This window comes from Eucalyptus grandis, chromosome 6 (assembly GCF_016545825.1).
Source record: "Eucalyptus grandis isolate ANBG69807.140 chromosome 6, ASM1654582v1, whole genome shotgun sequence".
Lineage (NCBI taxonomy): Eukaryota > Viridiplantae > Streptophyta > Magnoliopsida > Myrtales > Myrtaceae > Eucalyptus > Eucalyptus grandis.
In genome coordinates, this window is record NC_052617.1 from 38,528,781 (window position 1) to 38,553,686 (window position 24,906).

The window sequence follows — 24,906 nt, forward strand, 5'->3', positions numbered from 1 at the left end:
ATGTTACGACTCCCCTAGCATTTTGGACCAAAATAATTCCGAAAAGTGGATTTACAGTAGAATTACGTAGATTGACAAAAATAAATCTCTATTTCGAGTGTCTTTCACTTCTAATTTTTTTGGTTTTTAATATATGAGAATTGACTTTAGTTCAATATATAAGCACCCGAATTCTAATATACATGATCATTTACGGTCCCTTGTGATCATTTTACACGTATAATAATCTTTTAAGGTTAAAATATCTTTAATTTTGATGGGAGAAGCACAATAATAATCTTTTTACGTGGCCCTAATTGTCTTGTGTGATTAATGTAGATGAGATCATATCACCCTACAAAAGCAGCATACCTTGTAGATTATAATATAGCTTGGGAAAAACAGATGGAGAGTAGCAAATATGTGAAGCCAAGGTAAATCTGAAAAAATGTAAATTTAATATATGCATGACCCGAGATCCTCAGAGGAGAATCACGGTCTAGAGCGATGATTGCCCATAGTATTATAAGTGACCTTAACTTTAATATCCACAACCAAAACGTGTTCTTTTTTAGTCTTTAGCGACTTTAAATATGCATAGGCAATATGAATGCATTTAATAAGTAGCTGCTATAAGTCGTACTAAAATGGTCCATCTGCCTTTTCAATAGGTCATTTCCGTTTCTACAATTAGAATACGGTTTTAGCTAGATGGCAAAGATAGGAACGTACTCAAATTTGCCCTACTTTTGTCAACGTGAGAACTTTCAATGTAAGAGTTTGAAAGTTTTGTTACTTTTGCATTTCCCTCGTGTGATAAAAAAAGAAGTTCCATTAATTTAGACCAAACTAATCTACATTAGTGTCGTGGTGCATACGGTGCTTAATGGAATCTTTTGCGTATGGACATGTTCATGACAGATCATTCCCATTTCCCATTTCCTGTATAACAATTATTTGGGTAGGTAATACTAGGAAGGATTTTGAATCACCAATTTGAGTGTCGATCCTTTTTTATGAACAAATCAATAGACACCTTGTTTTATCATCTTGGGGGAAATCGACTTAAGATCATTAAAGAAACTCTTGGACAGTATAAATACATCCGTTGAAAGAAAAAGAAAAAGATAGTGGATTAGCGGTTTAGTACACATATTATACATTTGATTACGTTTTGTATTATGGGGACAGGCTTGAGAGATGCGAGCTATATTATACGCTGGCTTTGAGCATTGTTAACCCTTTTTTGGCGACGAGTATTTGAGCCCTATGTAAATGCAAAACCTAGAAGCAAACTGAGAATTACTATTACTGCTCAATAAGAAATGCTTTTTCTTAAAACGACGCATATTTATATATAATATATATCCTGTTCTACTTTGAATAAAACCAAATCTCTTGCGCGTGCACTTTTTCTCAGTTTTTGCAAAACATGATTGATGATATGGCATGGACAAGATGCGACCCACCAATTGCAATTAGAAACCCATCTTTTTATGCGTAGCAGTTGGTGATGATGGTTTCTTGATCCAAGCTCGTGATGTTAATGGACAAACTATTCTAAGAAACTCTTTTTTTTTTCAGTGTTCGATTTCGTGGGGCATGAAATCTCAACGTCAGTTAAGAAACTATGGACTACATGCGTTATTCAAGCGCATGAAATAGCGCCTTGTTTTTTCGGTTATTGACATATTTATAATTTTCAACTTATTATTTGACTTGCCATCCGAGTTGATGAATCGTCCAAACACAGACCGTTTACCTTATACAATTCTTAATGCTGTTCTTGCACGGAATCTGATTTTGGCCTTTCGAAGTCCCAATCCGTGTCTCGTCAGTTATGCTCTTATTTTCACCCACACGAGAGAAATTAATTCCTTTATCTTTTCGTTTTCTCAATTTGAGCCATCACCCACGTCCTTTTCATGCAACTACCATATTCTTTTCGTCATTTTTTTATTGCCCTTCGATCAGTTTCCATGGATAGATCCACGCGTTGAATTCAAAACCCGCTTTTTTTTCTTCTTTTTTTTCGCAATTCCTGGTTTCTCCATGTTCCTTATCATTTGTTTGCCCAACAAAATCGAAACAAGAAACTATCATTGCTTGAGTGTCGGTTTACACAACTAAATCAATATAATAATCGTTTCTTGATCCAGCGACAATCTTGTTTACAGACAATAAACCTCCAACATAAGTCTTCTTAACATTTTTCAAGAATGTGGTCAACCTGGGCAAATTCTGAATCTTTCACGCTAGGATTGGGGGCGGCATGTTCTTGAACAAATCTTATTGGCTGCGACATCATTAAGTCATGCAATTCTTATCATATGGTTTACACATGGACATAATAATTAATAGTTGTAAACTATACAGTTGATATCTTGAAGCACCTCAAACTAGTATGCATGTGACAAATTTACTCCAAACTAACCCAAAACTTGTATATTTATAACAAATATACAGATTTAATAACACAAAAAAATCACAAAAATGGTACAACTATAACAAGTATATAGGAAAATCTCAAATTAATACACTAATTTACTGTCATATGTTATTCAACTTATAATTTGACAGTAAAATTTAATGAAAACTAATAGAGGGTAAATTTGTTGCAAATGTATCGGTTTAGAGTAAATTTATCAAAAGTGTACTAATTTTGGGTTTTTGGTGGTAAAAAAAAATAGTTTATAGTAAATTTGTCACGGGTGTACCAATTTGAGGTTTTTTAGGGTATTAACCCTAAACCATATATATACATATACCGTGGAAAATAGGACTACATCGCTGTTTGCATCACATATTTTATGTTATTTTACGTCTAGGAGCGTCTGTACCCAACAAAAATGCTAGCCTGGAAATGGACACTTTTATGTCAACACATATTTGATTTATACTTCTCGGGATTGGGAAATGAGGGATATTTATGGAAGTCTTCACATTCTCTAAAGACATTGTCCAAGAGCTGGTTCCACATCAGTTTTTGGAAGCGTACCGATCCTGATGAGTATTATCTACGTTAGGTGTTATTACAACAGCATTCACTGATCCATCTACCACATGCCTTTATGCCTCCAAATAGGATTTCATCAACGTGAGTGTCTAAAAAGAATCAAGCGTTAATGGGGTGGAAGTTTTATATTGACATGGACACTTTTCCATTCTGCATATATATAAATAGAAACGCATTAAGAATCTTCGTTAGACATGCTCAGAAGGATAGCTTGTTCATTATTATGGCATTAGCCTTAGCTTATTCGTTTTAGGTAAGCCGAAGCCTTCTTGCAACCCATCTCTCTCTCTTTCTCTCATCCCATTAATAAAAGAAGCTACATACATATGTTTATCACATGAGAAATATATAACTAGGGATTCTTATAAATTAGCGAACCATATGAACGAAATAGTAGGAACTTTGAGAGACTCATCCTCTCATGTTTTTGGCATTAGGAGCGAGTTGAAGGCCTGCATAGAGCAAACTCAATATGTCATGTAAACCGCATCGGAATGTGTAATTTTTTTTTTTCCAAACGATTAGATATTACGTGAATCTCATTCTTCCTTAATATGCTATTGGATTAGAGATAGCCGAACGACCCTCGGTCAACAAAATTTTCTTATTCCCCCTTTCCTTATAAAGTAAAAATGATCCTTCTGGAGGGAGGATCATTAGGAAAGCAGTCTTTGAATTATATAGGAGAGCTGTCCCCATGAGACAAACCAAGCAACTGCTCAGATAGCTAGAGCTTCTGATATTAACGTAGTACCATGGCTTTAAAAGAAGTGATTAAATGATTAAGGAAGGAAAAAAGAAAAAGAAAAAAATGGGTTATATTGAAAGAGAACGGTCATATATTATATATATGCGAAGCAATCGTTCATTCATATTTCACGGGTCAATAACACACAAACAAGAAAAGGTTTCAGTGCTTTTCCTCCGCAGATACATGAACATGAATTAGCAGCCTTAAATTTTCTTTTTCTTTTTTGTCGTGTAAAACCAACAAAAGTGACTGCTCATCCACAACCCTAAACCAAACCCCACTTTCTTATTTTGCTGGCTCTACTTCTGATGATAATACACATATTCCATTTCCTATATATACTTCTCATCACGAAGCCAGGCATTTACTTTGATCTCGCATCGGATGTGGAAGAATTTCCCTTTGGCCACGCCATCATGGATTCGTCAGGACGAGCGAACTCCGGCTCTGGCGACGATGGGAAGAGTGCTGCTGCTTGTCCCCGTGGCCACTGGAGACCCGCGGAGGATGAGAAGCTCCGGCAGCTCGTTGAGCAATATGGTGCGCAGAACTGGAATTCTATTGCAGAGAAGCTTCAAGGAAGATCAGGCATGAAATTTTAATTTGACCCGTACATCTATGCATATGAACTCTCTCTGTCTCGCGGATCAATTTTACCTTTCAAGATTTGAGTTTGTTCGCGCATGTTTTCATTTCTTGTTAGTCAATTCACGATCAGATGATGTAATGCTATGTGCTGTCGAAAGTTCAGTTGGACCTCTCTCTCTCTCTCTCTCTCTCTCTCTCTCTCTCACTTCGAGGTAGCTTTTATTTGGTTTAATTTTATGGCGAAGCATGGATTTAGAGAGTATATCTAAAACAACTTGGTGAATTTCTTCACCAATTTAATCTGCAAAGGATCTTCGGTTGAATGTTAGTTTAATCTGGAACTCTTATTTTTTTACAGGAAAGAGTTGCAGATTAAGGTGGTTTAACCAACTCGATCCAAGAATTAACAGGAGGCCATTTACCGAAGAAGAAGAGGAGAGGCTTCTTGCAGCACATCGCGTGCACGGAAACAAGTGGGCGCTCATAGCGAGATTATTTCCCGGTCGGACGGACAACGCCGTGAAGAACCATTGGCACGTTATAATGGCGAGAAAGCAAAGAGAGCAATCGAAGCTCTGTGGGAAAAGAATCCATCAAGAGTACTCTCTCGGCGACCCCACTGGTTTGCAAGGAAGAAAGACTCATTTTCAAGATGAATTGCTTGGTTCGCAATTCAGGTTCGATCAGGGAAAGGGATTTTTCATTTTTCAAAGTCCCAGTAAAGAGAGGAATTTCGCTCTACCGTCATCTTCGTCGGCTTCTTGGACTTTTGGCAGCCAGTCGCTTGCAAAGTCCGCACACAACTCTTCTTCAGTTGATGATTTAAATAGAATAGAAAGAAGGGATTACTACAATCGAGCTTCCAATAATTATTCCGGTAGAGAGGGGGCGAGAAGTTTGAGCCAACCCTTCCATTCCCATCCATATTCATCCCTTTCCAGTGCTTACTCGATTAGCCAATACCAGAGGGTCGTTCCAAGTCCATTCGGGTATGTTTGCCTCGGCGATGGCTGCAACGACAGTAACACGATGAAGAAACAGGAGATTGTGAGCTTCCACGATGAAATGCCGAGGTTAGAGAAGACCAGATTGCACGTTAATTCGACGCATCAAGAACAAGCAGACAAGTCTCTCAAGCACAAAGACGTTCCTTTCATAGATTTCCTTGGTGTGGGGATTTCTTCTTGATATGACTATTGATAACGAGAGAAATTTTCCCAGATATTTATCCGTGTCGTTTTTCTTTCCTGAGTATCTAATCAACTAATTAGTGGTTTTGAGGGATTTCACTTAACCTTCTTCTCGTTATAATTCACATTTTTATAAGAAGCGGTTAACAAATTAATTAAGTAGTTCTCTACTAGTCTGACGTTCATGCAGGTTATAGCATCTCCGTGATCTAGGCTTTGCCTCATTGCTCGAACCGAATAATGTTTGTTTTGCAACCCCAATTGTTCTATAATTTTGACTTGTGATAAGAGCACTGCAAGTCATTTTATACCCTTTCTTCAGTCAGTCAATTGGTGTACATTGTGCAATACATTTCCTTGCCCCATTCTCATCAACGTATGTATACCTGCTTGGCGAATCAATATTCATTTCACAAGATAAACTATTGGAAAGGTGATAATTCTTCGTCTCTAATATGAGGATATGGATGCACCTATTATCAAACTTGAACCAGTTCTCAGACACCCACTTTGATTTTTAATGGAGTTAGGTAGTGATCACAAATGCTCAAACATCTCAAGCTGTCCATGCGTGAATGAACACCGCACAGCTTAGGTTTGCGAGCTAATTCAGATTGGTAGTTACTTAAGTAGACCATAACAAGCAGATACGAAGAAACACAGCTGCAGCATAGTCACATTACAATGACTTGAGGATCTTAACTGCCTTGTTGACAACAAGATGGTCAAGCTGCATAGGGCATGCGTGGACATAAGGAGGCAGTAAAATGCAAGACTTCAACTGCTCAAATTGCAACATCAGAGAAACTGTCCACGAGAACTAAGATCGCTTTCGACTCTATAGCATCATCAAAAGACTTTCTATCGGAAATTGCTAACCCTTTTCACATTGGTTGGTGACTTTGTTAAACGCAAAACAGAGTTCCAACATGTAACTGACTTTTTCGTTGTCGCCAGTGAAGTTTTCCCCATATATTTGGAAATAGTAGCGTGCAAGTACTTGTTGACGGCCTCATTTTACACATAAGACAAACCCCAACTGGGGTGATTCTAAATTGTGGTTAACTAATCTCTTTCGTGGCGAAACTCTCATTTCCCATCTTAGACATCGCTTTTGGTGTGTTGTTAGCAAATGATCGGGGAAGGATAGAATCAGATTTTTAGGTGTGAATGGGTCTACAATGAATTATTTGCCCTACAAGATTACTAATAGTTATTCGCAAAAATCATTTAAGATACAACAAAATCTCAAAATGAGAATATCATATAACAATTATGATATTTCTCTAAGAACTCTCAAAAGGAAACAAATTAGAGAATGAAGGCTGTATTTTTTAAGAAAGAAACGAAAATCGAAGTGGAGTAGAAATGAGAAATGTTGAATATATAACAGTGAAAAATTATATTTAAATAGCTACAACCTTTCAAAGGTGGTAAGCCGTCTAATAACCGTAAGGCGGCAGTTTTAAATTTGAATTAAAAGATAAAACAATAATAATGATTGAGTTTGTGGGCCAATAAATAAGTGCTAAGTGCGCCAAAATTCAGCACCCCCACGCAGATACAATAAGGTGCAGCCCATTTATCCTATGGCCTTCAATTGTAAGCCTAGAAGTAATTTCACATTTATATATAGATCTACACACTCATATCTATTCATTGCAGGGTAATGCACTTCTTTATTTGTATTATAAACAATCCATCCACGTCCATATTATATATAAGTGCTTAGACAAAAATAATAAAACTACAAAGATTTTCAAAAATAAGGTCCGGTGCACCAAATTTATACATGGGCCAATGGGATAAATTCACGACTCACGCACTCGGTTCAAGTAACAACTATGGAGAGATAGATACGTCTGAAACAATTTAGGGAGAGGGAAGTCTTCTCAATTCTGCCCCCTTGATAGTGCACAGTGGTGGAAATTGCAAGGAACGAGACAAAATTGACTTGAGAATCATAGAGAAAATTCAACCGTCACCATAGAGAAAATTCAACCGCAGGTCTGCTACTACTTATTTCCTCGAAGCTTCTCTTTTCTCACCATCATTTTTTTCCCTATAAATGTAACATCCTTCATTTAGATTGACTTTTGCTTTCACCATTGATTAAATTTGGGTGCAAAGTTTAGGTGGGAAGAATATGTACCACAATCATGGACAAGGAGCAAGAAGACATGCAGTTTCTTGGTCTCTTTGGCATCTACAAAGAGTCGTGCAAGATCAGACTGCAATGGAAGAAACTCTTCGCTCAGATCGCTCTCACGCTCGTCCTCTCTCTCCCTTTCATTTTCTTGCTATCACATGAAGGTCTCTGACGCCCTCTTCTCTGGAACTGTCCACGACTCGATGGCCCTTGATGCCGAGAATTACGACAAACTCTCGGACTGCCTCGACAAGGAGACGGCCGTCTACTTTGCCTCGGTCTATGCTGGGCAAGAGGTCTCCTACAAGAAGGTCATGAGGGTGGTCCCTAGGGTTTGGAAAAAGCTAATGGGCATCTTTCTGTTGCTGTTTCCCCTTATCTGCATTTACAACATCGGTATAGTGGTCTTCTTCTTTGCATGCCAATCCATCATCAGCCCGAAGAATGCCGGTACGAAGTTTCACATAGTGCTTGGGGGGTTTTACTGGGTGGGTCTAGTGTATATCAGCATGGTATGGCAATAGGATAGTGTCGTGGCTGTGTTGGAGGAGGCTTCTTATACGGGTCATGCCATTGATAAGAGCCATGCACTAATTAAAGGGAAGCTGCGGGTGGCGTCGCTCATCTTCTGGAAGTTCAATCTGCTTCTTGGGCTCATCCAATTAGGGTTCCAAAACGTGGTTCTTCATGGGAACAACACCGTCTCAATGGGGTTTACGAGTAGAGTCGCGTTCGGAGTTTTGTGTTGTTTACTGCTTTGCGCGTTGATCCTGTTCAAACTCGTCGTTTACACAGTAGTCTGCTTCGTGTGCAAGTCGCACCATCGTGAGAAGGTCAATAAGTTGGCACTCTCGGATCATCTCGAAGTTTATCTTGGTGAGTATGTTCCTCTGGTTTCCATGGATGTTCAGTTGGAACAGTATAACGTTTGACCCCAAATTGTGAGAATCATATAGTAATCAAAGAGCAAAAGATCTCAGGTTCATTTGGTATACTTTCATTGGTTCTATTCAAATTCAGAATTCAAATGTCGGATTTCCACCGAAATTTTTTTCTTTTGAAGGTCGGCTGTTATGAACAAAAACCCAAAAAATGGGTTGACTGAAAAATTTAAATAACCGTGACCTCGCAAAAATAAAATGATGCAGAATCTATGAGATTTTGCCATTAAATCAACACGAGATCACCCGTTATAGTTGCTCGCAAAATTGAGTGTTTTCCAGCTCTAGTTTACAGACAAATCCACAGAATTCAGAGCTTCCACAGAATTAAGAGGAAATATAGATCGTAAAGAAGGAGGCACGCCGATCGATAGAGGAAACAAAGTCTCAACATGAACCGGTCTACATCGTTCATTCAATACAAGAAACAAATCCGCACCAAAGGCCGGCGAGGGTGGCTGACGATTGGCGGGGGAAGAGATAGAAAAGAAGGAAAAAATGAAGAAGGAAAAGAGATGAAAGAGTTAATTAAAAAAATTCGAAAAAATATCTCAAAATTAAGTTAAATATTTGCGTCAGCAAGTTAGTACTATCTGTGTTACGTAGGATGGACGGCGTCCACGTCATCAATTTCTAGCTTAATTAGTTGGATGAATTGAATTATTACAAATGTGAAAATGTTTATGATTAAATCAGTCCAATTAAAAGGTTTAGAATTAAGTCGTACCAATGTAATATATCTAGAACTTCTTCGGTTCTTTTCGCTCGTAGCATTAAAAATTTTCTCTCATTCTTTTCTGGTTTTAGCATGCGCACAAAGCCACGTAAATTGTATATTCAAGGTGTGAGATGATTTAATATATGACCCAATTCTGTTGACTCATATTCCTATATGAGCTTTTCATTTTAAGCTCAAAATTCACAACAAAAAAAAAAAAAAAAAAAAGAGAAACTAACTCAAATGAGCTTTGCCCAAAGAGGAGTAAGAGTACTTGAAACTATCTTTTTATCAAGGACATGATCCTTGTCTATGACATTACTCTCAAAAAGACCCCTCGACTATTTTCATGTGTATGAGAGATGATTGGATTATAAGCGACAATGGAAGTCGAAGCGCCCCTGTTGGAAAGATCCTGGAGATATAACAGTTTTTGAACTACTATGAAAATAATAGTTTGTTGAATGAATTCTTGAATAAGTGGACTTCACAACAATTTATAATTATTCGTTATTTGACTTTTTGTGGTTCAAAATAGACTATTATTTTTAGAGTAGATTAAAAATTCTCACCAAATCATTTCTCTTTCTTGTACCTACTCGAGTGATGAACTCCCCTTCAAAATTAAGTTGACCAGGCATCATTGTGTACCCACCCCTCTCCATTCTCATTGCTAGAAACCACTAGAAACCTCCCCACATACGCCTCACTCACACCCGACGAAGTGTTCTTAGCCTCGACCCCCCACTTCCCGGCATTCGTGTCAAAACTCACTGAGATCACGTGCCGATTATACCGAGGCTCGACGTGGAAACTCCTCAGATAACTTAGGAAGCAGCTTTTGGGAAGAAAAGTAGATGCATTTAGACGAGTAAGGCATGTGAGGGAGCTTGTAGAATCGCGCGCCGATATGGAGTTTCAACCGGTCGCAGGTCCTCTTCTTCCGGAGAGAGAGGCACAGCAATCCTCTCTCTCTCTCTCTCTCTACAATGGTGTTGGCGATGAAGAGGCGGTTCAGGCATGCCGATTCAGCGACGCTCGAAGGACCCGTGCCCATAATCGCCGCTCCCATTTCAATTTCTTTTTGGATAGTCATGTTATTGTACATAAGTTTATGAATACATCTATATAGGCTTTGATCGCATAACAATTTTTGAGAATAACGGCTTTTAGGGAGTCGCAAATTCTTGAAAGAGTGAATCTCACAATTACAATTATTTGCTATTTGATTTTTTTGTCTAGAACAGACTGTAATTCTCACGGTAAATTAAAAACTGTCACTAAATCATTTCTTGTTCCACAGTTTATCCTTAAGATTTTTTATTTTTTTTCCTTTTCTGAGACAAGTGGGTAAAATGTGTTCCCACCATGCTTTGAAAAATGTTGAAGTGGCTTCATATAAGGAATGTTGAATCGTAATTTAAGAGGTTGTCAAGTTTTTCTTGCTAGTCTTAGATTGCGACCGATCTTTTTTTGGTCCCAATTATGTGGCAAGCAAGTCCTCGCATATCAAAATGTCGCTGAAACACTTTATTGATTTATGCTTTGATAAAGCTTGATTACTATATATAGAGCGACGTTATCATAGACCCTTTACAATTCATCAGTACAAGCCTATCGCCGCATGTTCGACATGCAAGCATCGCATTCTTATTTTTCTCACTCGCTCTTCCTTCGACGCTGAAGTTCAAAGTTAATGTCGTTGGCTACATTCCGCGCGTCGTTGGCAATGCCGAACAGGCCCCATTGAGAGAAGCCGACACTGTACAAGCCATTTTCTCCTTTCCATTGGTCCCGGACCTTGGTCATACCTTGAAAGTTGAAGAGGTCATCTCCACCCTAATTAAGTTACCGTAGATATCAAGAGGAACAAGGAAAAGTTATCAATTGATTTTCTTTCTTCTAATAGCTAAAGCAATTATTGTTAAGTGACTTAAGGGAAGAATTAAGATAAATGAAATTTACCTGGAGCCATTTCCGGACATTGCTTCTGTAGCCAGTGGCAAAGATTATGGCCTCAAATTGACTTCTTGTGTTGTTTACAAAAGTGACCAGCTCGCCGTGAATGCTTTTGATGGAGGGGAAAACCTGCATCGTTTGCTTTATTATAACTTGTGAAGGTTTAACTTGCTTTTGATTAGATTTTAAATTCTTGTTCAAAGAAAAAAATGCCTATAATTACTCAATCTACCTTGATTTCTCCGTCCTTGATCCTTTCCATTGCCCCGACGTCAATGGTGGGGGTTCGTCCGGTCGCTGCTTTCACACGGAACGCACCATGTTTTGGCCTCCGGAGGCCGTACTTGGTGAAGTCGCCATACTTTAGCTGGCTAAGTAGCCTCATCAAAATGTCAACGATTCGGCGCGGAAGGAATTTGATTAAAACCATGCCGATAAACACTATTTCCTTGGTAAAAACTTCCACCTGCAAATCCTCTTTATTAGGCTATACTTGTTACAGGATATTATCATTTAAATATATGGGAGCATGACTGTATGAAATCAACTACTTTCTTCTTCCAATCAACTCACAACCGAATTTGCTTAGGAAGGTAGACTTTGCTAGTTTCCATCCCCACCAAAAAGGAAAAAGGCATGAATTGAATTATAGAAAGAGTCTGCTTACAGGGCTTCGAGCAACAATGGAAGTGTTGGCACCATGGTTCCACAAGTCATACGCAATCTCCATTCCTGAGTTCCCACAACCCACCACCAGCACGTTTTTCCCTCTGAATCCACTCCCATTCCGGTACTTGTTCGAGTGCATCACCTCCCCGCCAAAGCTCTCTAAGCCGTCAACCTCTGGCATCACCCCCTCACTGTTCTCCCCGGTCGCCACCACCAGGAACTCCGCCACATAGACCTCATGCTCGCCCGAGCCTGTGTTTCTCGCCACAATCCGCCACTTGCCGGTTTGATCGTCGTATGACGCGCTCTCGACGGACCTTCGGCAATACAGCTTTACCTCGAATTGCGACTTGTAGTTGTCGAGGTATTCTATGAATTGGTCCCTAGGGATAAATGTGGGTGAGTTGGAGGGGAAGGGCATGTGGGGGAGCTCACAGAATTGCTTGCCTAGGTGGAGCTGCAATCGATCGTACGCCCGGTTTCTCCAAAGAGAGGCGGAACAGTCCTCTCTCTCGAGCACGACGTTGGCTACTCCATGGCGGTTCAAGCATGCCGCCGCCGCTAGGCCTGCAGGGCCCGCGCCAACAATGGCCACCACAACCCCTTTCTCATTGGCCTTCTCCATGATGATTTGGCTCTCTTTGATTCAACAGCAAGGGTGTTCTCAGTGATGTGGTGTCGGCAGATACAAGCTCGTGTGCTTTTTGTAGGGAGAGACCATTTACTCGTGTATGTATCTGCCATTATTAATTTGAGCTTATATGGAAGTACATCTGAGTATAAATTGGCAGGTTCAGAGTTGTCAAAAATGGATGATTTTCCTTAAACTTGCCACTAATCAACTTCATTCGTTGGGATTTTTTCCTATACATATACTTCACCTAACTATCAAGCCATCTAAAATTGGCGTTGGCATCTTTTCACTTTCCATTCACGTAACTATTCACCTACTATTCAGTGTTGATTTTCAAGCGAGAAATCCAATATTGTGATGAAGTTTGCCCATTTGAATTCAGTTCTGAGTGTTCCTAAATGCTAGATTTTATTCTTTAAACGACATTATGTACCATAGTCGGCTCTCCTAGTTTGTACATTTTCCTTGTATTTGACTCTGCAATGTCAATCTACATGCTGTTTATAGGAATGCTTACCCAAAATTTATCTTTTACATTAACTTATCTTATCTTCGGCAGTGTTTGTTATTTTTTGTAATTGGAAAAAAATTAAAAAAAAAATAAATCGGGTCAAAAAAAGGCAATTGAAATATGGCTATATAAAACATTTGTTTTGCCTCGAGTTCAACGTACTTGGTCAGATTGACTGAATACTAAAAAGGGGTCTGTTACTGTCACGCCCCGAACCCCGAGCGCGAGCACATCCCATTGCGGTCGATCAAATGCGACTTTCCCAGGTAGTGTCGCCGACCCATTTATTTTATTATGCATGTGGAAGCGAAACAAATCCCCTGACAATAAAATACGGGATAGAAAAGCAGGAAGCAATACCACAACATAACACTTCCATAATTCAACAGAATTACAAACAGAGGTCTACGGCCAAAAGTCTACAAAAGACCAGCTCTTAAAAATGAATTGTCCTACGACCTACAAGTCGGACACGTTATCCAATCTTATGACTTCACCTCGCAACTCCTCAATGCCAACCAAAGCTATCTGGTCGCTCCGTCCACCAGAACCTGAAATTTTAATCCCACAACCGGATGAGACGATGTCTCAAGCAAGTTCAACCCCTAAACCCCTATTAGAAAGAAAATACGCCCGGTGGCCTAGCCACATCACACGAGGACTTACCTCGCCTCGCCTCAGCCTTTATCTGCAGGTTAGCACAATTTATATAAACCAACCACGTGCAATTATGATAACCAAACAACCATGGCATAATCACATTATCAAACCATTCAACCACTTGGATCGTCTCAGCGATCAATCGACTCGGCCGATTATATGTCATTCTAGCAAATCAATCATTGCTCTCAACTATGGCCCTACTCGGCAAATTTAAATCGGTGGCATCACGGCCCCACTCGGCGCGACCTTTAACAGGTGGCAACCACGGCCCCACTGGGCGCGACCTCTAATAGGTGGCATATCACGGCCTCATCGGGCACGACCTCTCATAGGTGGTTTATCACGGTCTCACTAGGCACGACCTCTCATAGGTGGTTTATCACGGCCTCACTGGGCACGACCTCTAATAGGTGGTATTTCACGGCCTCATCGGGCACGACCTCTCATAGGTGGTTTTTCACGGCCTCATCGGGCACGACCTTTCCTAGGTGGTTTATCACGGCCTCACTGGGCACGACCTCTAATAGGTGGTATTTCACGGCCTCATCGGGCACGACCTCGATAGGTGGTTTTTCACGGCCTCATCGGGCACGACCTTTCCTACGTGGTTTATCACGGCTTCACTGGGCACGACCTCTAATAGGTGGTCAATCACAGCCAATCTCCCATCAATTTCTACACTTAGGATTTCATAAAGAATCCCTATAAATCACAATCACACTCAATTCATCACAACCAATCATCAATATCAAATTCTAAATGCATAGCAGTGATCGGCACGAAATTCTGAGAGTTTAGGGTCTTGACAAAATTTTCGGAATTTATTAAATAATTAAATTTATTCCGAAAATAATTAAATAATAATATTCATATTTTTCACGATCCACACTCAATTTATAATATCCAATCATCAATTTCAAAATCCAACTACACAAAGCAGCGATCGGCACGAAATTCCGAGCAACCTGGATCAAAAATAATTTTTCCGCTTTTTTTTTTTTTTTTTTTTTCAAATAATGATATTTTAATAATTTCGGAATTAATATAATATTATAAATTTCCAGAATTTCGAAGCAATTAAATAATTCAAAATTAAAAACCTTATTATGTCACATCAAGGCTTTATATTAAAAATAAACATACTTAACTTTAAACTAAGCCCACTTTAACTTAATTAAATACCATAATCTAATCATCAACCAAATAAACTAATTTAACCAACTAAGCTTACTTAACTTTGGCTAAGCACACTTAGGGCATCACTAACCGTCTAATCAAGGTTTAGTGAGTTAAACTCACCGGATTAGCAAGCCGAGCGAACCAAAACGACGAGGACGACACGAGGATCGACTTTCCTCAAGGCGGGCCGAGCATCCGGGCTCAGGAAGGCGGCCGAAACGGGCCAAACATCCGCTGCATACCCATTTTTTTTCAGCTGCTGTCCATGGCGGTTTGAGGCCGAGGAAGGGTAGATCCGGCGCCGGTTCAGGTCGAAAAGGGCGGAGGAGCTACGGCGGTGGCTGGCGGCGACGAACGGCGGTGCACGGCGGCGACGAATGAGCTCCGGCAGCTCTTGCGCGAGCTGAACAGCAGCTCGGGACGACGAGCTGGGCGAAGCGGGCGGAGCGGCGCGCGGCCAGGCGCGGGCGAGCGCGAGGTAGACGCGCGACGGCGGCGACGGGCGAACGGCGAGACCTCCGACTGGCGTGCAGCTTCGGACGGACTTCTCTGGTTGCTGCTGGGTCTCGAAGCAGCCAAGGGAGATGGAGAAGAGAGACCGCAACGGGAGAGGAAGGGGAAGGAGAGGGGGTCGGCCAACGGCGGTTCGGCATGACGGCGAGGTGGCGAACTCCGGCGATGGGCGGCCGGTCGAGCGGATGGAGGCGGCGTCGGGGCTGGTCGCACGAGCAGCTCCTCCCTCTCTCTCTCTCTCTCTCTCTCTCTCTCTTCCCAAGCTTGAAGATGATGTTGATGGGTGCCCTTTTTGACATCAAATCTCCACCTTACACTTGTCAACATCCTAGCCATTCTTGCCCCACACCATGACATCACCAAGTGATGTCATATTCCACTATCTCAAAACCTCCCACAACATTTTCCAATGGTTGCAATTTCATTTTCCGCCGGGGTCCAATTCTCATACATCTAATTTCTTCAATTCTCATCAATTCTCTTCCAATTGAGTCCAATTGAAGTTCATAAAATTAATCCAATGTCACCACACTTTAATTCACATCTTCACTTGTCTATATAATCAACTTAGATCCCAACAGCGCGACCAAAAGCGGCATACTAATTTCTCGAGCCAAATTAGCCATTTCTTGATTATTTTGCTAAAAAGCTCGGCTTGCATGAAAAATCTTCCAAAGATGATTCAATGATCTTGAAATGATTTGTGACACACCCGACTTCCAATTTCGAATTCGATCTCAATTTCACGGTTAATTTCACTTTGGCACGATACTAGCGCGCCCAACCTACCGAGTAGCTTTTAGAAATTTTCATGCATTTGACCTGTGGTTGATCATCTCAAGCCACAATGTACATCTTTGAAACATTGGCGGCTTTCGGTTGTCGGGATAATCTCAAGGTTTCAAATACGAACACAGGGTACCCAATCGATAGAAAAGTCGATCCAGTGCCGATCGACACGAATTGTGCGATCTGGTGGAATCACCCACACCTGATCACATGCCTCTATCGAGTCGACCTATCTCCGATCTCTAATCGATTTTTAATTGTGCCGTAATGACCCTTGCAGATTAGCTCGGTCGAAAGATCGCTTCCTGGCCAAATTCTCGAGTCGAATGCATTAGAAACTCTTAACGGCTTCACCCGATATACTAGTTTTCACATGAGTGGCCGACTCAAGGAAAGGAACTATATGTGTGCCAACGAAATGCCCGTCTCAATTTATTGAAAATAGAAGTGGAAAATCGGGATGTCACAGTTACATTTCCATTCAGCGCATGGTCATGTGTTCCATCTCCTGGATTCCCAATTTCTTGTTTTGACAGTGGAGAAATAGGTAAGCCAAGTTAGACCCGTTAAACAAATAGGCCGGGTCGAGTTTGATCCGATTTAAATAGATTCATTTAATCCATTTTAATTAATTTTCATGCATTACAAATATAATGATTCATATCCAACGTAAGTCATATCCGACCCAACTCACATTATTAAGACATTTCAATATTTAACCCAATTTACGAAAGAGGAATACATACGTAACTGTCTTTAATTTATTATAAGAACAACAACTTAATAAATAACAAATGATTAAAAATCGTTGTGAGATCCACTTTTTTAAAAATTTGTGATTCATAATATATTGTTATTTTAACAGTAATTCAAAACTATTATGTTATGAAAACTCTTTACAAAAACTCATACATAAAGTGAAAATACGAAATGAGCGAGTGAGAGATCAAGTGTGGGCGAGAAAAATAAAGAAAGTTGTAGAGGTGGGTTAGGTTTAAGTAAGTTATAAACCTATTTATAATCCATTTATGACCCATTTAGGGCGCGTTTGATAACATTTCTATTATGGAGAACAATTTTTGAATAAAAATAGTTTTTTTTCATTTCTGTTTCAAGGAATAATTTCTGAGTATAAGAACGCACTTGATAACTGCAAAAAATTCTAATAGAAATGTGTTTGGTAAACTTGTATAATTTTTTTGTTTCTTTTAATTTTTCAATATTTTTCCTTCTTTTCTTCTTTCTTTTTTTTTTTTTTTCTTTTTTTTTTATTCTTTCTTCCTTTTGGCCGACGACCTCACGGGGCCACCACTAGGTCGGAGTCGCCCAAAGAATGGCCCGACGAGACCGAGCCTCGCCGGTGGTGGATGAGCTTGAGCTCGCCCAGCCAAGGCGAGGTTGAGCTTGCCTAGCCACCGGTGATGCTTAGCCTTGCCTAGCCAAGGCGAGGCCGAGCCTCGCCGAGGGCCGGCGACACTCAGCAAGGTCGCCGGCCCTTAACGGCCGGTCTCCGGCCATGGTCGAGGCCAGCAACCGGCCAAAATGAAGAAGAAGGAATGAAAAAGAAGAAGAAAAAAAGAAATGTTTTTAGGAAGTGTTCCCGAGAATAAGAAACAAGTTTTTTCTACTTCCTGTTTTTGTTCATAGTCTATTCTCGAGAACAAAAATAAATATTTTATTCCCGGGAACAAAAGTGTAAACAAACGCATTTCTATTTTTTTTTTTTTTGTTCCCCGAAACAAAAGAACATAAATTTTTGTTCGGGAAACATAAACAAAAATAAACAAACAGACCCTTAATATCCATATTATATTTAAACCCATTTATGACCATTTAGTTAATATAATTAACCCATTTAACACTCATATGGGTTGGTGGCGATCGATCTGATCGTTCTTTCGAGAAAAAAACGGCCCATTCTTCGACCATTGAAGCCTGTATTTTTCAGCTTAGTAAGGAAGGTACTTGCACAATAACCCGAGGACGTTATCCAAGATATTAGAGGGGAGATACTTGCACGATAGCCCATACCACCGTTTGTTGGCTCAACACATGAACCCGAAGTAGCCAAGAAAAAGGAACAAAATATATGGTCACTTCTCTCGATTCGTATTCGTGCCTAAGATTTTCATCTAAACAACAAATTCAGAAAATGGAAAAGAAAAATATTGAAATTGCTTTATGCATAGAAGAGTAAAAGCAGTAGAAACTAGGGATGTGCAATAGAACCGTAAACCATATGGACTACCTAAAAATAAATCGGACTGACCTGGCATTGGCGGATCCCATGGGGACTGATCTAATTCCCAATTCCAATTTACAAAGCTCGATGAGTACCAATTGGGTTCTTGATTTTGGGTGTTAAACTGTCCATCCAAACCATATTGGTATATATATTAAAATAAAGAAATTGCAACTCAGGAAAATTGTTCAAAAAGTCTTAAATCTATTACACCTTGTCAATTCAAGTCATAAACATTTTAATTTTACTAAATTAGTCCTGAATTTATTCACTTCTTGCCAATTGAGTTCATCTAGCCAATTTTGGTCGAAATTACCGACGTAGTATTTTTTAATAAGTTTTTTGAATTTTGAATTTTTTATTATTATTTTCTTCTTTCTTTTTGGGTTTGGGGGCCAACCCTCCTCCACCACAGTGAAGGGCTGGCCAACCCTCGTTGGCCTTGGGTGAGGGCGTTGCCGCCCTCGCTACCCCTGGGCAAGGGCAGCGACCTCACTTAGGGTCCTCGCTTGGCCAAATTTGGCCCTTACCCAGCCTGGAACCAACAGTTCCCATGGAGACTGATTCGATTCTCGATTCTAATTTACTCGAACTGATGACTATCGGTCTGGTTCCTAGTTTCGAGCACGGAACCACTCACCCGGACCGGACTAGCATATATATTTAAAAAAAGAAATTGCAACTCAATTGCTTAATTATTTTGTAATTTTTCAAATAATATATATGTACATATATATTTTTAGTATTTGACATTATTAATTAATTTTTTCTCTCCGATGTGTAATTGAGTTAATCCCCCCACCTTCATTGTTCTTTCTAATAATCCATTTACGTGCTTTCTCAATAAAAAGGAAAAAAAGAAAAAGGAAGAGGATGGAAGAGACCAATCGGAGAAATCTTTAAATATTGCAGCGCTTTGTCATTATGATACGAAATTAAGAGCCAATGGCTTGTTTTAAGGGCATTATTAGGTCTTTCCTTACCCATCCCCGTGATTAAATTATGTTGATGTTTATAAAAGATGGATCAAGTGTTCAATGTTTTGAATTCTGTGGAGGTTAGGGCTTCTAACGTAGTCTAAAGTCAACATATTCCAACTATAAAATAATGCTAGGAGAATCACACCATGACTTTCAAAGAAATTAAATTCCTAACTAACCGGTATTGTCAATTCATTCCGCTCTATAGTTTTCAATCCTTAATCAAAATAGAAAGAGTTGCTATAAAGAAAGAAATCATTTGATGACTTATTATAGAAGGAAAAAAATAATATAAAGATAAGAATTAGACATATATTTTTTATATTGATATATATCTTTTCAAAAAAAATCTTTTTCGGATCTCACTCAAACACATCGATCCATGTACACTTGATAAAACATATTTGAATAGGCACTGATAGTCATATGTAACCTAATAAAACATTTCAATGTGAAAATGATTGTCAAGAGAATTGGGGTGGTGCTATTTTCGCCCCCTTGAGTGGCTAAATCCATCCCATTTTCATTGGAAAGACAGAGTTGCCCTTAATTATTCAATTGCAATTTAAAGTGGTAGCCTCCCAATTTGTTTACTTTCCTTTTTGTTAATTTTTCTATTCTTATGTAGGATCAAGTTGGCATAATTAAGAATATTCCATGTATATTAAATGCATTATGTTTTCTCTTCTTCTTTTTTAGATTTAATGTCTATAAAAATTAGTTTTGTCGGTTCTTACCAAAAAAATAAAATAGTTTTGTCGAAAAGAAAAATTTCAAAGAAATTTAGTTATTTTCTACTTTTTTGAGCAAATTTATGGATTAATTTTTCTTTAAAATCTAGAAAAAGTTAACATATAAATATTTTTAACAAAAACACAAGTTTATAAATTTTTTATATTTTGTTGTGAATATCACCATCAAATATTTTTTTATTAATTATCTTTTATATAAAAATTATGGGATGATTATGTGAAACCACACACAAAAAAAAAAAAAAAAACCTCTTAGAAGCTCGTTGATGACAAAATCATAGTTACGTCCGATTTCAAAAGATAGAATTTTTTTGTAAAATGCCATTGAAATTTCATTATTTTGGATTAATAAAAATTCATATTATCCGCGGAGTGTCTAAAAATAATATCCAAATTCCTCGTTGTGCATACTTTTTCATGTCAATATTTTCAATGTTTTTCTAAACGCTTCTAATATCTTACATTCTCTGTGACAAAGCATCTCACTAATAGTAACGAAAAAAATACAAATTATTTAATATGGTAAGTTTAGGGACTTGATATATATTTTAGACCAATGAAATGAATTCAAAAAAAAAAAAAACTAAGAAAGCAAGCTTTTGATATACGAGGGACGAAAAAAAAAGATAAGTTATATTAAGAGCAATGATGCAAAATATACTACTTTTATTTTCTAAATAGCAACAGTTCAAATTTGACGAAAAACCATAAACAAAAACAAGCACGTGACATTCTTAGTTAAGACAATTAGGTTCTACACAGAAATAGAATAACTGAAAAAGGGATGAAAGTAGATAAATTTGGAGCCAACACTAATCGCAATTGAAATTGAGGATAATAATTTCTTTTTAGTGAAAATAAAGGTGGATTTAGTTATTGTCACTATGAATAAGGGTAATCCTAATTCTTTAGTGTTAATAATCTCATATTTTACTATAACAAATAGCTGTGCGTTTCAGTGAAAATGGGGATTGCGGTGATTTTTTTATTTATAAATTTGGTCTTTTTTATGGAAGCGGGTTTTGCGGTGATCTTGGATAAGAAAAGGTTTAACTTTTCAAGTAAAGATAAAATGTAAACTCTAAGATAAGAGTACCGGAAATGGTAAACGTGCTTAGAGATGAAACAAAAAAATACTAATAAAATGAATAAGTGCACTAGAAATTTTAAAATTAGTCTTGAAAATACAATTAAGTCCTAAAATTTTTAGATAATTTTCAAACTCATATGGCGTAGTCAAGTTCTTCCGTTAATTTCATTAATTTAGCCAATAAACAAAAATACCGATATGACTCTTTCTATGACTTTTCCGTTATGTGGAGCTTACGTCCCATTTACCTGTTGCCACATCTAAGAAGAATAGTAAATAAATAAATAAATAAATAAAAGGATTAAAAAAAAATTAAAAAGCAGCTGGTTGTTATCTACCCTACTCAGCCCGCTTGAGCTCCTCCGACCACCACCTTCTTCAAATACTCAACCCACCCAAAGAAACCTTCGTTATCTTCGATTGCAACTCGAATTCAATCTTTGTCAAACTCAAAATCACAATACTATCCTACAAACTCAACAGTTTGAATCATTTGTCACAGAGAGAGAGAGAGAATGTGACAGAGAAATTCCTGTTTTCAATAATAATACTTAGATTATAAAGTTAAGAATTATTTACTTTAAAATTTGGATGGACATTTGGAAAATCTTAGTTAGATCATAAATTTTTATGTGGTGTGGAATGCAAGGAGAATGATTTTACCGCGAACGTAATCGTCCTAAGTCCAACACGTTGAAACTAAACTGAAAAGCTTTGACATATACATTGATAATTAGAGTGATGCTAATTAATTTATCATCATCTTAGTTATTCATGAGTACGAATACTTTTGAATTATATGTTAAATGATTGTTAAGTTTTACATTATACAAAATCGAGCTTCCCTAGTGTTCGGAATGATTTACTAATAATTTCGGTAAATTCAAGCATCATGGATTATATTATTTATTTATTTACCTTAGTTGACTATAATACTAATCACAACGTGCTTACATTGATGGAGACTCGCTTGTCTGGGCGATTTTGGAGGACTTCTTTCACCTTTTTTTTTTTGAGGTCGAAATATGTATCGATTATTCATTACTAGCCCATTAAAGGGACAGTTCCAGTTTTTACATCTAAACATAATATTGAAAATAACGGTTGAGGGGGATAATCTAACCAATTACTCGGAAGATAGTTCGCTCGGTGGGCTCGAGCGACCCAGTTAGCAGCCTCTGTTTGTTTCTCGGGGCCCATAAACGATCGAAACTTGATTTAGCTGAGCCATAAGGCCTTTGCAGTCATCCACTATGGGCTGGGCTGACCAGGGAGGGTCTTTAAGGCCTGATAAGTAGCAAAACAACGGTAAGTGATCTGTGGATATGTTGACTTCCAGATCAGATTCCGAGTAAACTCCCAGATCAGTTACATTCGTGCGTTCCGCTTCTGTTTTTTCTTCCCTTTTCTGCTTTACCCATAAGAGGGCTTCACGCACGGCTAGGGTTTCGGCTACCCAAGCTGATGTTGCGTGAACTGATTTTGTGAAACCAGCAATGAGAGTCCCATTGGCGTTCCTGCACACTCTGGCTACCGATCCTGCTCTCAACGACTCGCTCCATGAACTATCCACGTTTATCTTCAGCGTACGTCGAGCAGGTGGGTTCAGAATCAGATATCTGCCCTCAAATTCAGACTTACGAAGCTAAATAACAGCACAAATGAGGAGCAAAACAGAGGGGAGATCAGGAATATTGTTGGGAAAATTGCAAATCTATGGAAGCAAGAAGAAATGTATTGGTGCATGAGGTCAAGAATTAGCTGGCTGAAATGGGGAGACCAAAACACAAAGTATTTCCACGCGACAACTATTCAACGAAGGCAACGGAATAAAATTTCCATGCTGCAAATTGATGATCAAACCTGGTGTAGGGATCCCTCAACACTTAAGCACCATATCCGAAGCTTCTATCAATCTTTATTTACCTCCGTGGGTGATAGGAACTACCAACCTGTTTTAAATCAATGTGAAGAAATGGTTAATGAGGAGATGAATGATGACTTGATAAAACCAATCACAAAAGAGGAAGTCAAAGTTGCTGTTTTTCAACTAGGGACTACAAAGGCGCCGGGACCGAACGGGCTTAATGGTTTATTCTATCGAAACATTGGTCTATCATCAAAGAGGATATCTTCAACATGGTGCAATCTTTTTTTAGCCACGGTACGTTTGAACCTGAGCTCAATAGAACGCATATTACTCTCATCCCTAAAGTAACAAACCCAGAAAACATTACTCAATTCAGACCTATAAGCCTTTGCAACTTTAATTATAAGATCATTGCAAAGATACTGACTAATAGGCTGAAAATTTGGCTGCCAAAGATAATGTCTGTGGAGCAAACAGCTTTTATAAGTGACCGCCAAATTCAAGACAACTTCTTTGTAGTTCAAGAGGTGGTCCATCAACTTAGAGTGAGAAGAAGGAAGCGTAAATTTCCAGCTGTTTTAAAACGAGATATGCAAAAGGCATATGATAGGGTTGAGTGAGATTTTTTATGTGACTATATGCGGAGGTTGGGATTTCATGAAACATGGGTCAATTGGATAAACCTATGCATCTCGTTGGTATCTTTCAGCATCCTAGTAAATGGGGAGCCAACTGAAGTTTTTCAACCCACAAGAGGTATTCGGCAAGGGGATCCTCTATCTCCATATCTGTTTATTCTAATGGCTAATGCTCTTTCAACTCTTATGACTAAAGCTGTCCAAGATGGGAGTATAAAAGGGATTTGCCTAAATCCAACGTGCCCAACACTATCACACCTCCTCTTTGCTGATGATGCAATCATTTTTTTAGATGGAACGATAAGAGAAGCTCAGAATGTTGCCAATGTATTGAATCAATATTGCTATGTGTCGGGACAAGCTATCAACCTCAATAAATCAGGCATTTTCTTTGGAAGAGATTGTCCACAGGTTTTGAAATAGAATATGGCAGCTGAACTGAGAGTTCCTATCTCAGAAAACATAGGGAAATATCTGGAATCCCTTCGGAATGGGGTCACACAAAAAAGCAAATGTTCGCATGGATTCTAGCAAAAGTTGAGAGGAAACTTGAAGGATGGAAAGAGAGGTTGATATCAAAGGCGGAAAAGAAATTCTCATTAAAACAATCATCCAAGTTTTACCTCAATATGCTATGTCTATATTCAAAATCCCAATTTCCATTTGTCGTGCAATTGAAAAGCGAATAGCCTCATTTTGGTGGAAACAAAATGCTGTGGAAGAGGTATTCATTGGAAAAATTGGGAGAATCTGAAAATCAGAAAGGACCGTGGAGGTTTGGGTTTTAAGGATTTAGTGGATTTCAATAAAGCAATGTTGGGAAAGCAAGGCATGGAGGATGGACAAACAACCTGATGCTTTATGGTGCCTAGGTTCTTAAAAGCATTTATTTTTCTCAAAGAGATTTCTGGACAGCAAGCAAAGGCTCTCGTCCTTCTTGGGTTGGCAGAGCTTATTAATGGGAAGAGAGGCCATTGAAAACGCCACTAAATGGAGAGTAGGAAATGGAGAAAAAATTTGTATCAGAGAAGATTTATGGCTCCCCTCTGGAAGACCTATTGGCCCAGCAAACCAAAATGAGCCAA

At 38.7% G+C, this 24,906-nt stretch overlaps 3 protein-coding genes across 3 annotated transcripts; 2 read left to right on the forward strand and 1 right to left on the reverse strand.

Annotated features, from left to right (window-relative positions):
• Window positions 1-3,873: 3,873 nt before the first annotated feature.
• Window positions 3,874-5,628, forward strand: LOC104449642 (transcription factor MYB35). Its single transcript, XM_010063872.3, has 2 exons — window positions 3,874-4,334; window positions 4,693-5,628. Exons 1-2 carry the CDS (start codon window positions 4,055-4,057, stop codon window positions 5,520-5,522), a joined length of 1,110 nt encoding a protein of 369 aa, XP_010062174.2. The 5' UTR covers window positions 3,874-4,054; the 3' UTR covers window positions 5,523-5,628.
• Window positions 5,629-7,831: 2,203 nt separating this feature from the next.
• Window positions 7,832-8,605, forward strand: LOC120294453. The gene is made up of 2 exons (XM_039314545.1): window positions 7,832-8,005; window positions 8,198-8,605. Exons 1-2 carry the CDS (start codon window positions 7,832-7,834, stop codon window positions 8,603-8,605), a joined length of 582 nt encoding a protein of 193 aa, XP_039170479.1.
• Window positions 8,606-10,991: 2,386 nt separating this feature from the next.
• LOC104451969 (probable indole-3-pyruvate monooxygenase YUCCA10) lies at window positions 10,992-12,585 on the reverse strand. The gene is made up of 4 exons (XM_010066511.2): window positions 11,959-12,585; window positions 11,524-11,757; window positions 11,298-11,420; window positions 10,992-11,171 (listed from the first exon to the last, which is right to left on the reverse strand). The coding sequence occupies exons 1-4, from the start codon at window positions 12,583-12,585 to the stop codon at window positions 10,992-10,994; spliced, it is 1,164 nt and encodes a 387-aa protein (XP_010064813.2).
• Window positions 12,586-24,906: the final 12,321 nt, after the last annotated feature.

Bases quoted from the DNA above. Each gene is read 5' to 3' on its own strand.
- LOC104449642 (XM_010063872.3), top strand. From the start codon at position 4,055: ATGATAATACACATATTCCATTTCCTATATATACTTCTCATCACGAAG. The intron at 4,335-4,692 runs GCATGAAATTTT...ATTTTTTTACAG, and splicing joins GAAGCTTCAAGGAAGATCAG to GAAAGAGTTGCAGATTAAGG.
- LOC120294453 (XM_039314545.1), top strand. From the start codon at position 7,832: ATGAAGGTCTCTGACGCCCTCTTCTCTGGAACTGTCCACGACTCGATG. The intron at 8,006-8,197 runs GTTTGGAAAAAG...GTATGGCAATAG, and splicing joins TCATGAGGGTGGTCCCTAGG to GATAGTGTCGTGGCTGTGTT.
- LOC104451969 (XM_010066511.2), bottom strand. From the start codon at position 12,585: ATGGAGAAGGCCAATGAGAAAGGGGTTGTGGTGGCCATTGTTGGCGCG. The intron at 11,758-11,958 runs GTAAGCAGACTC...GAGGATTTGCAG, and splicing joins CCATTGTTGCTCGAAGCCCT to GTGGAAGTTTTTACCAAGGA. The intron at 11,421-11,523 runs GTAGATTGAGTA...CAAACGATGCAG, and splicing joins TCAAGGACGGAGAAATCAAG to GTTTTCCCCTCCATCAAAAG.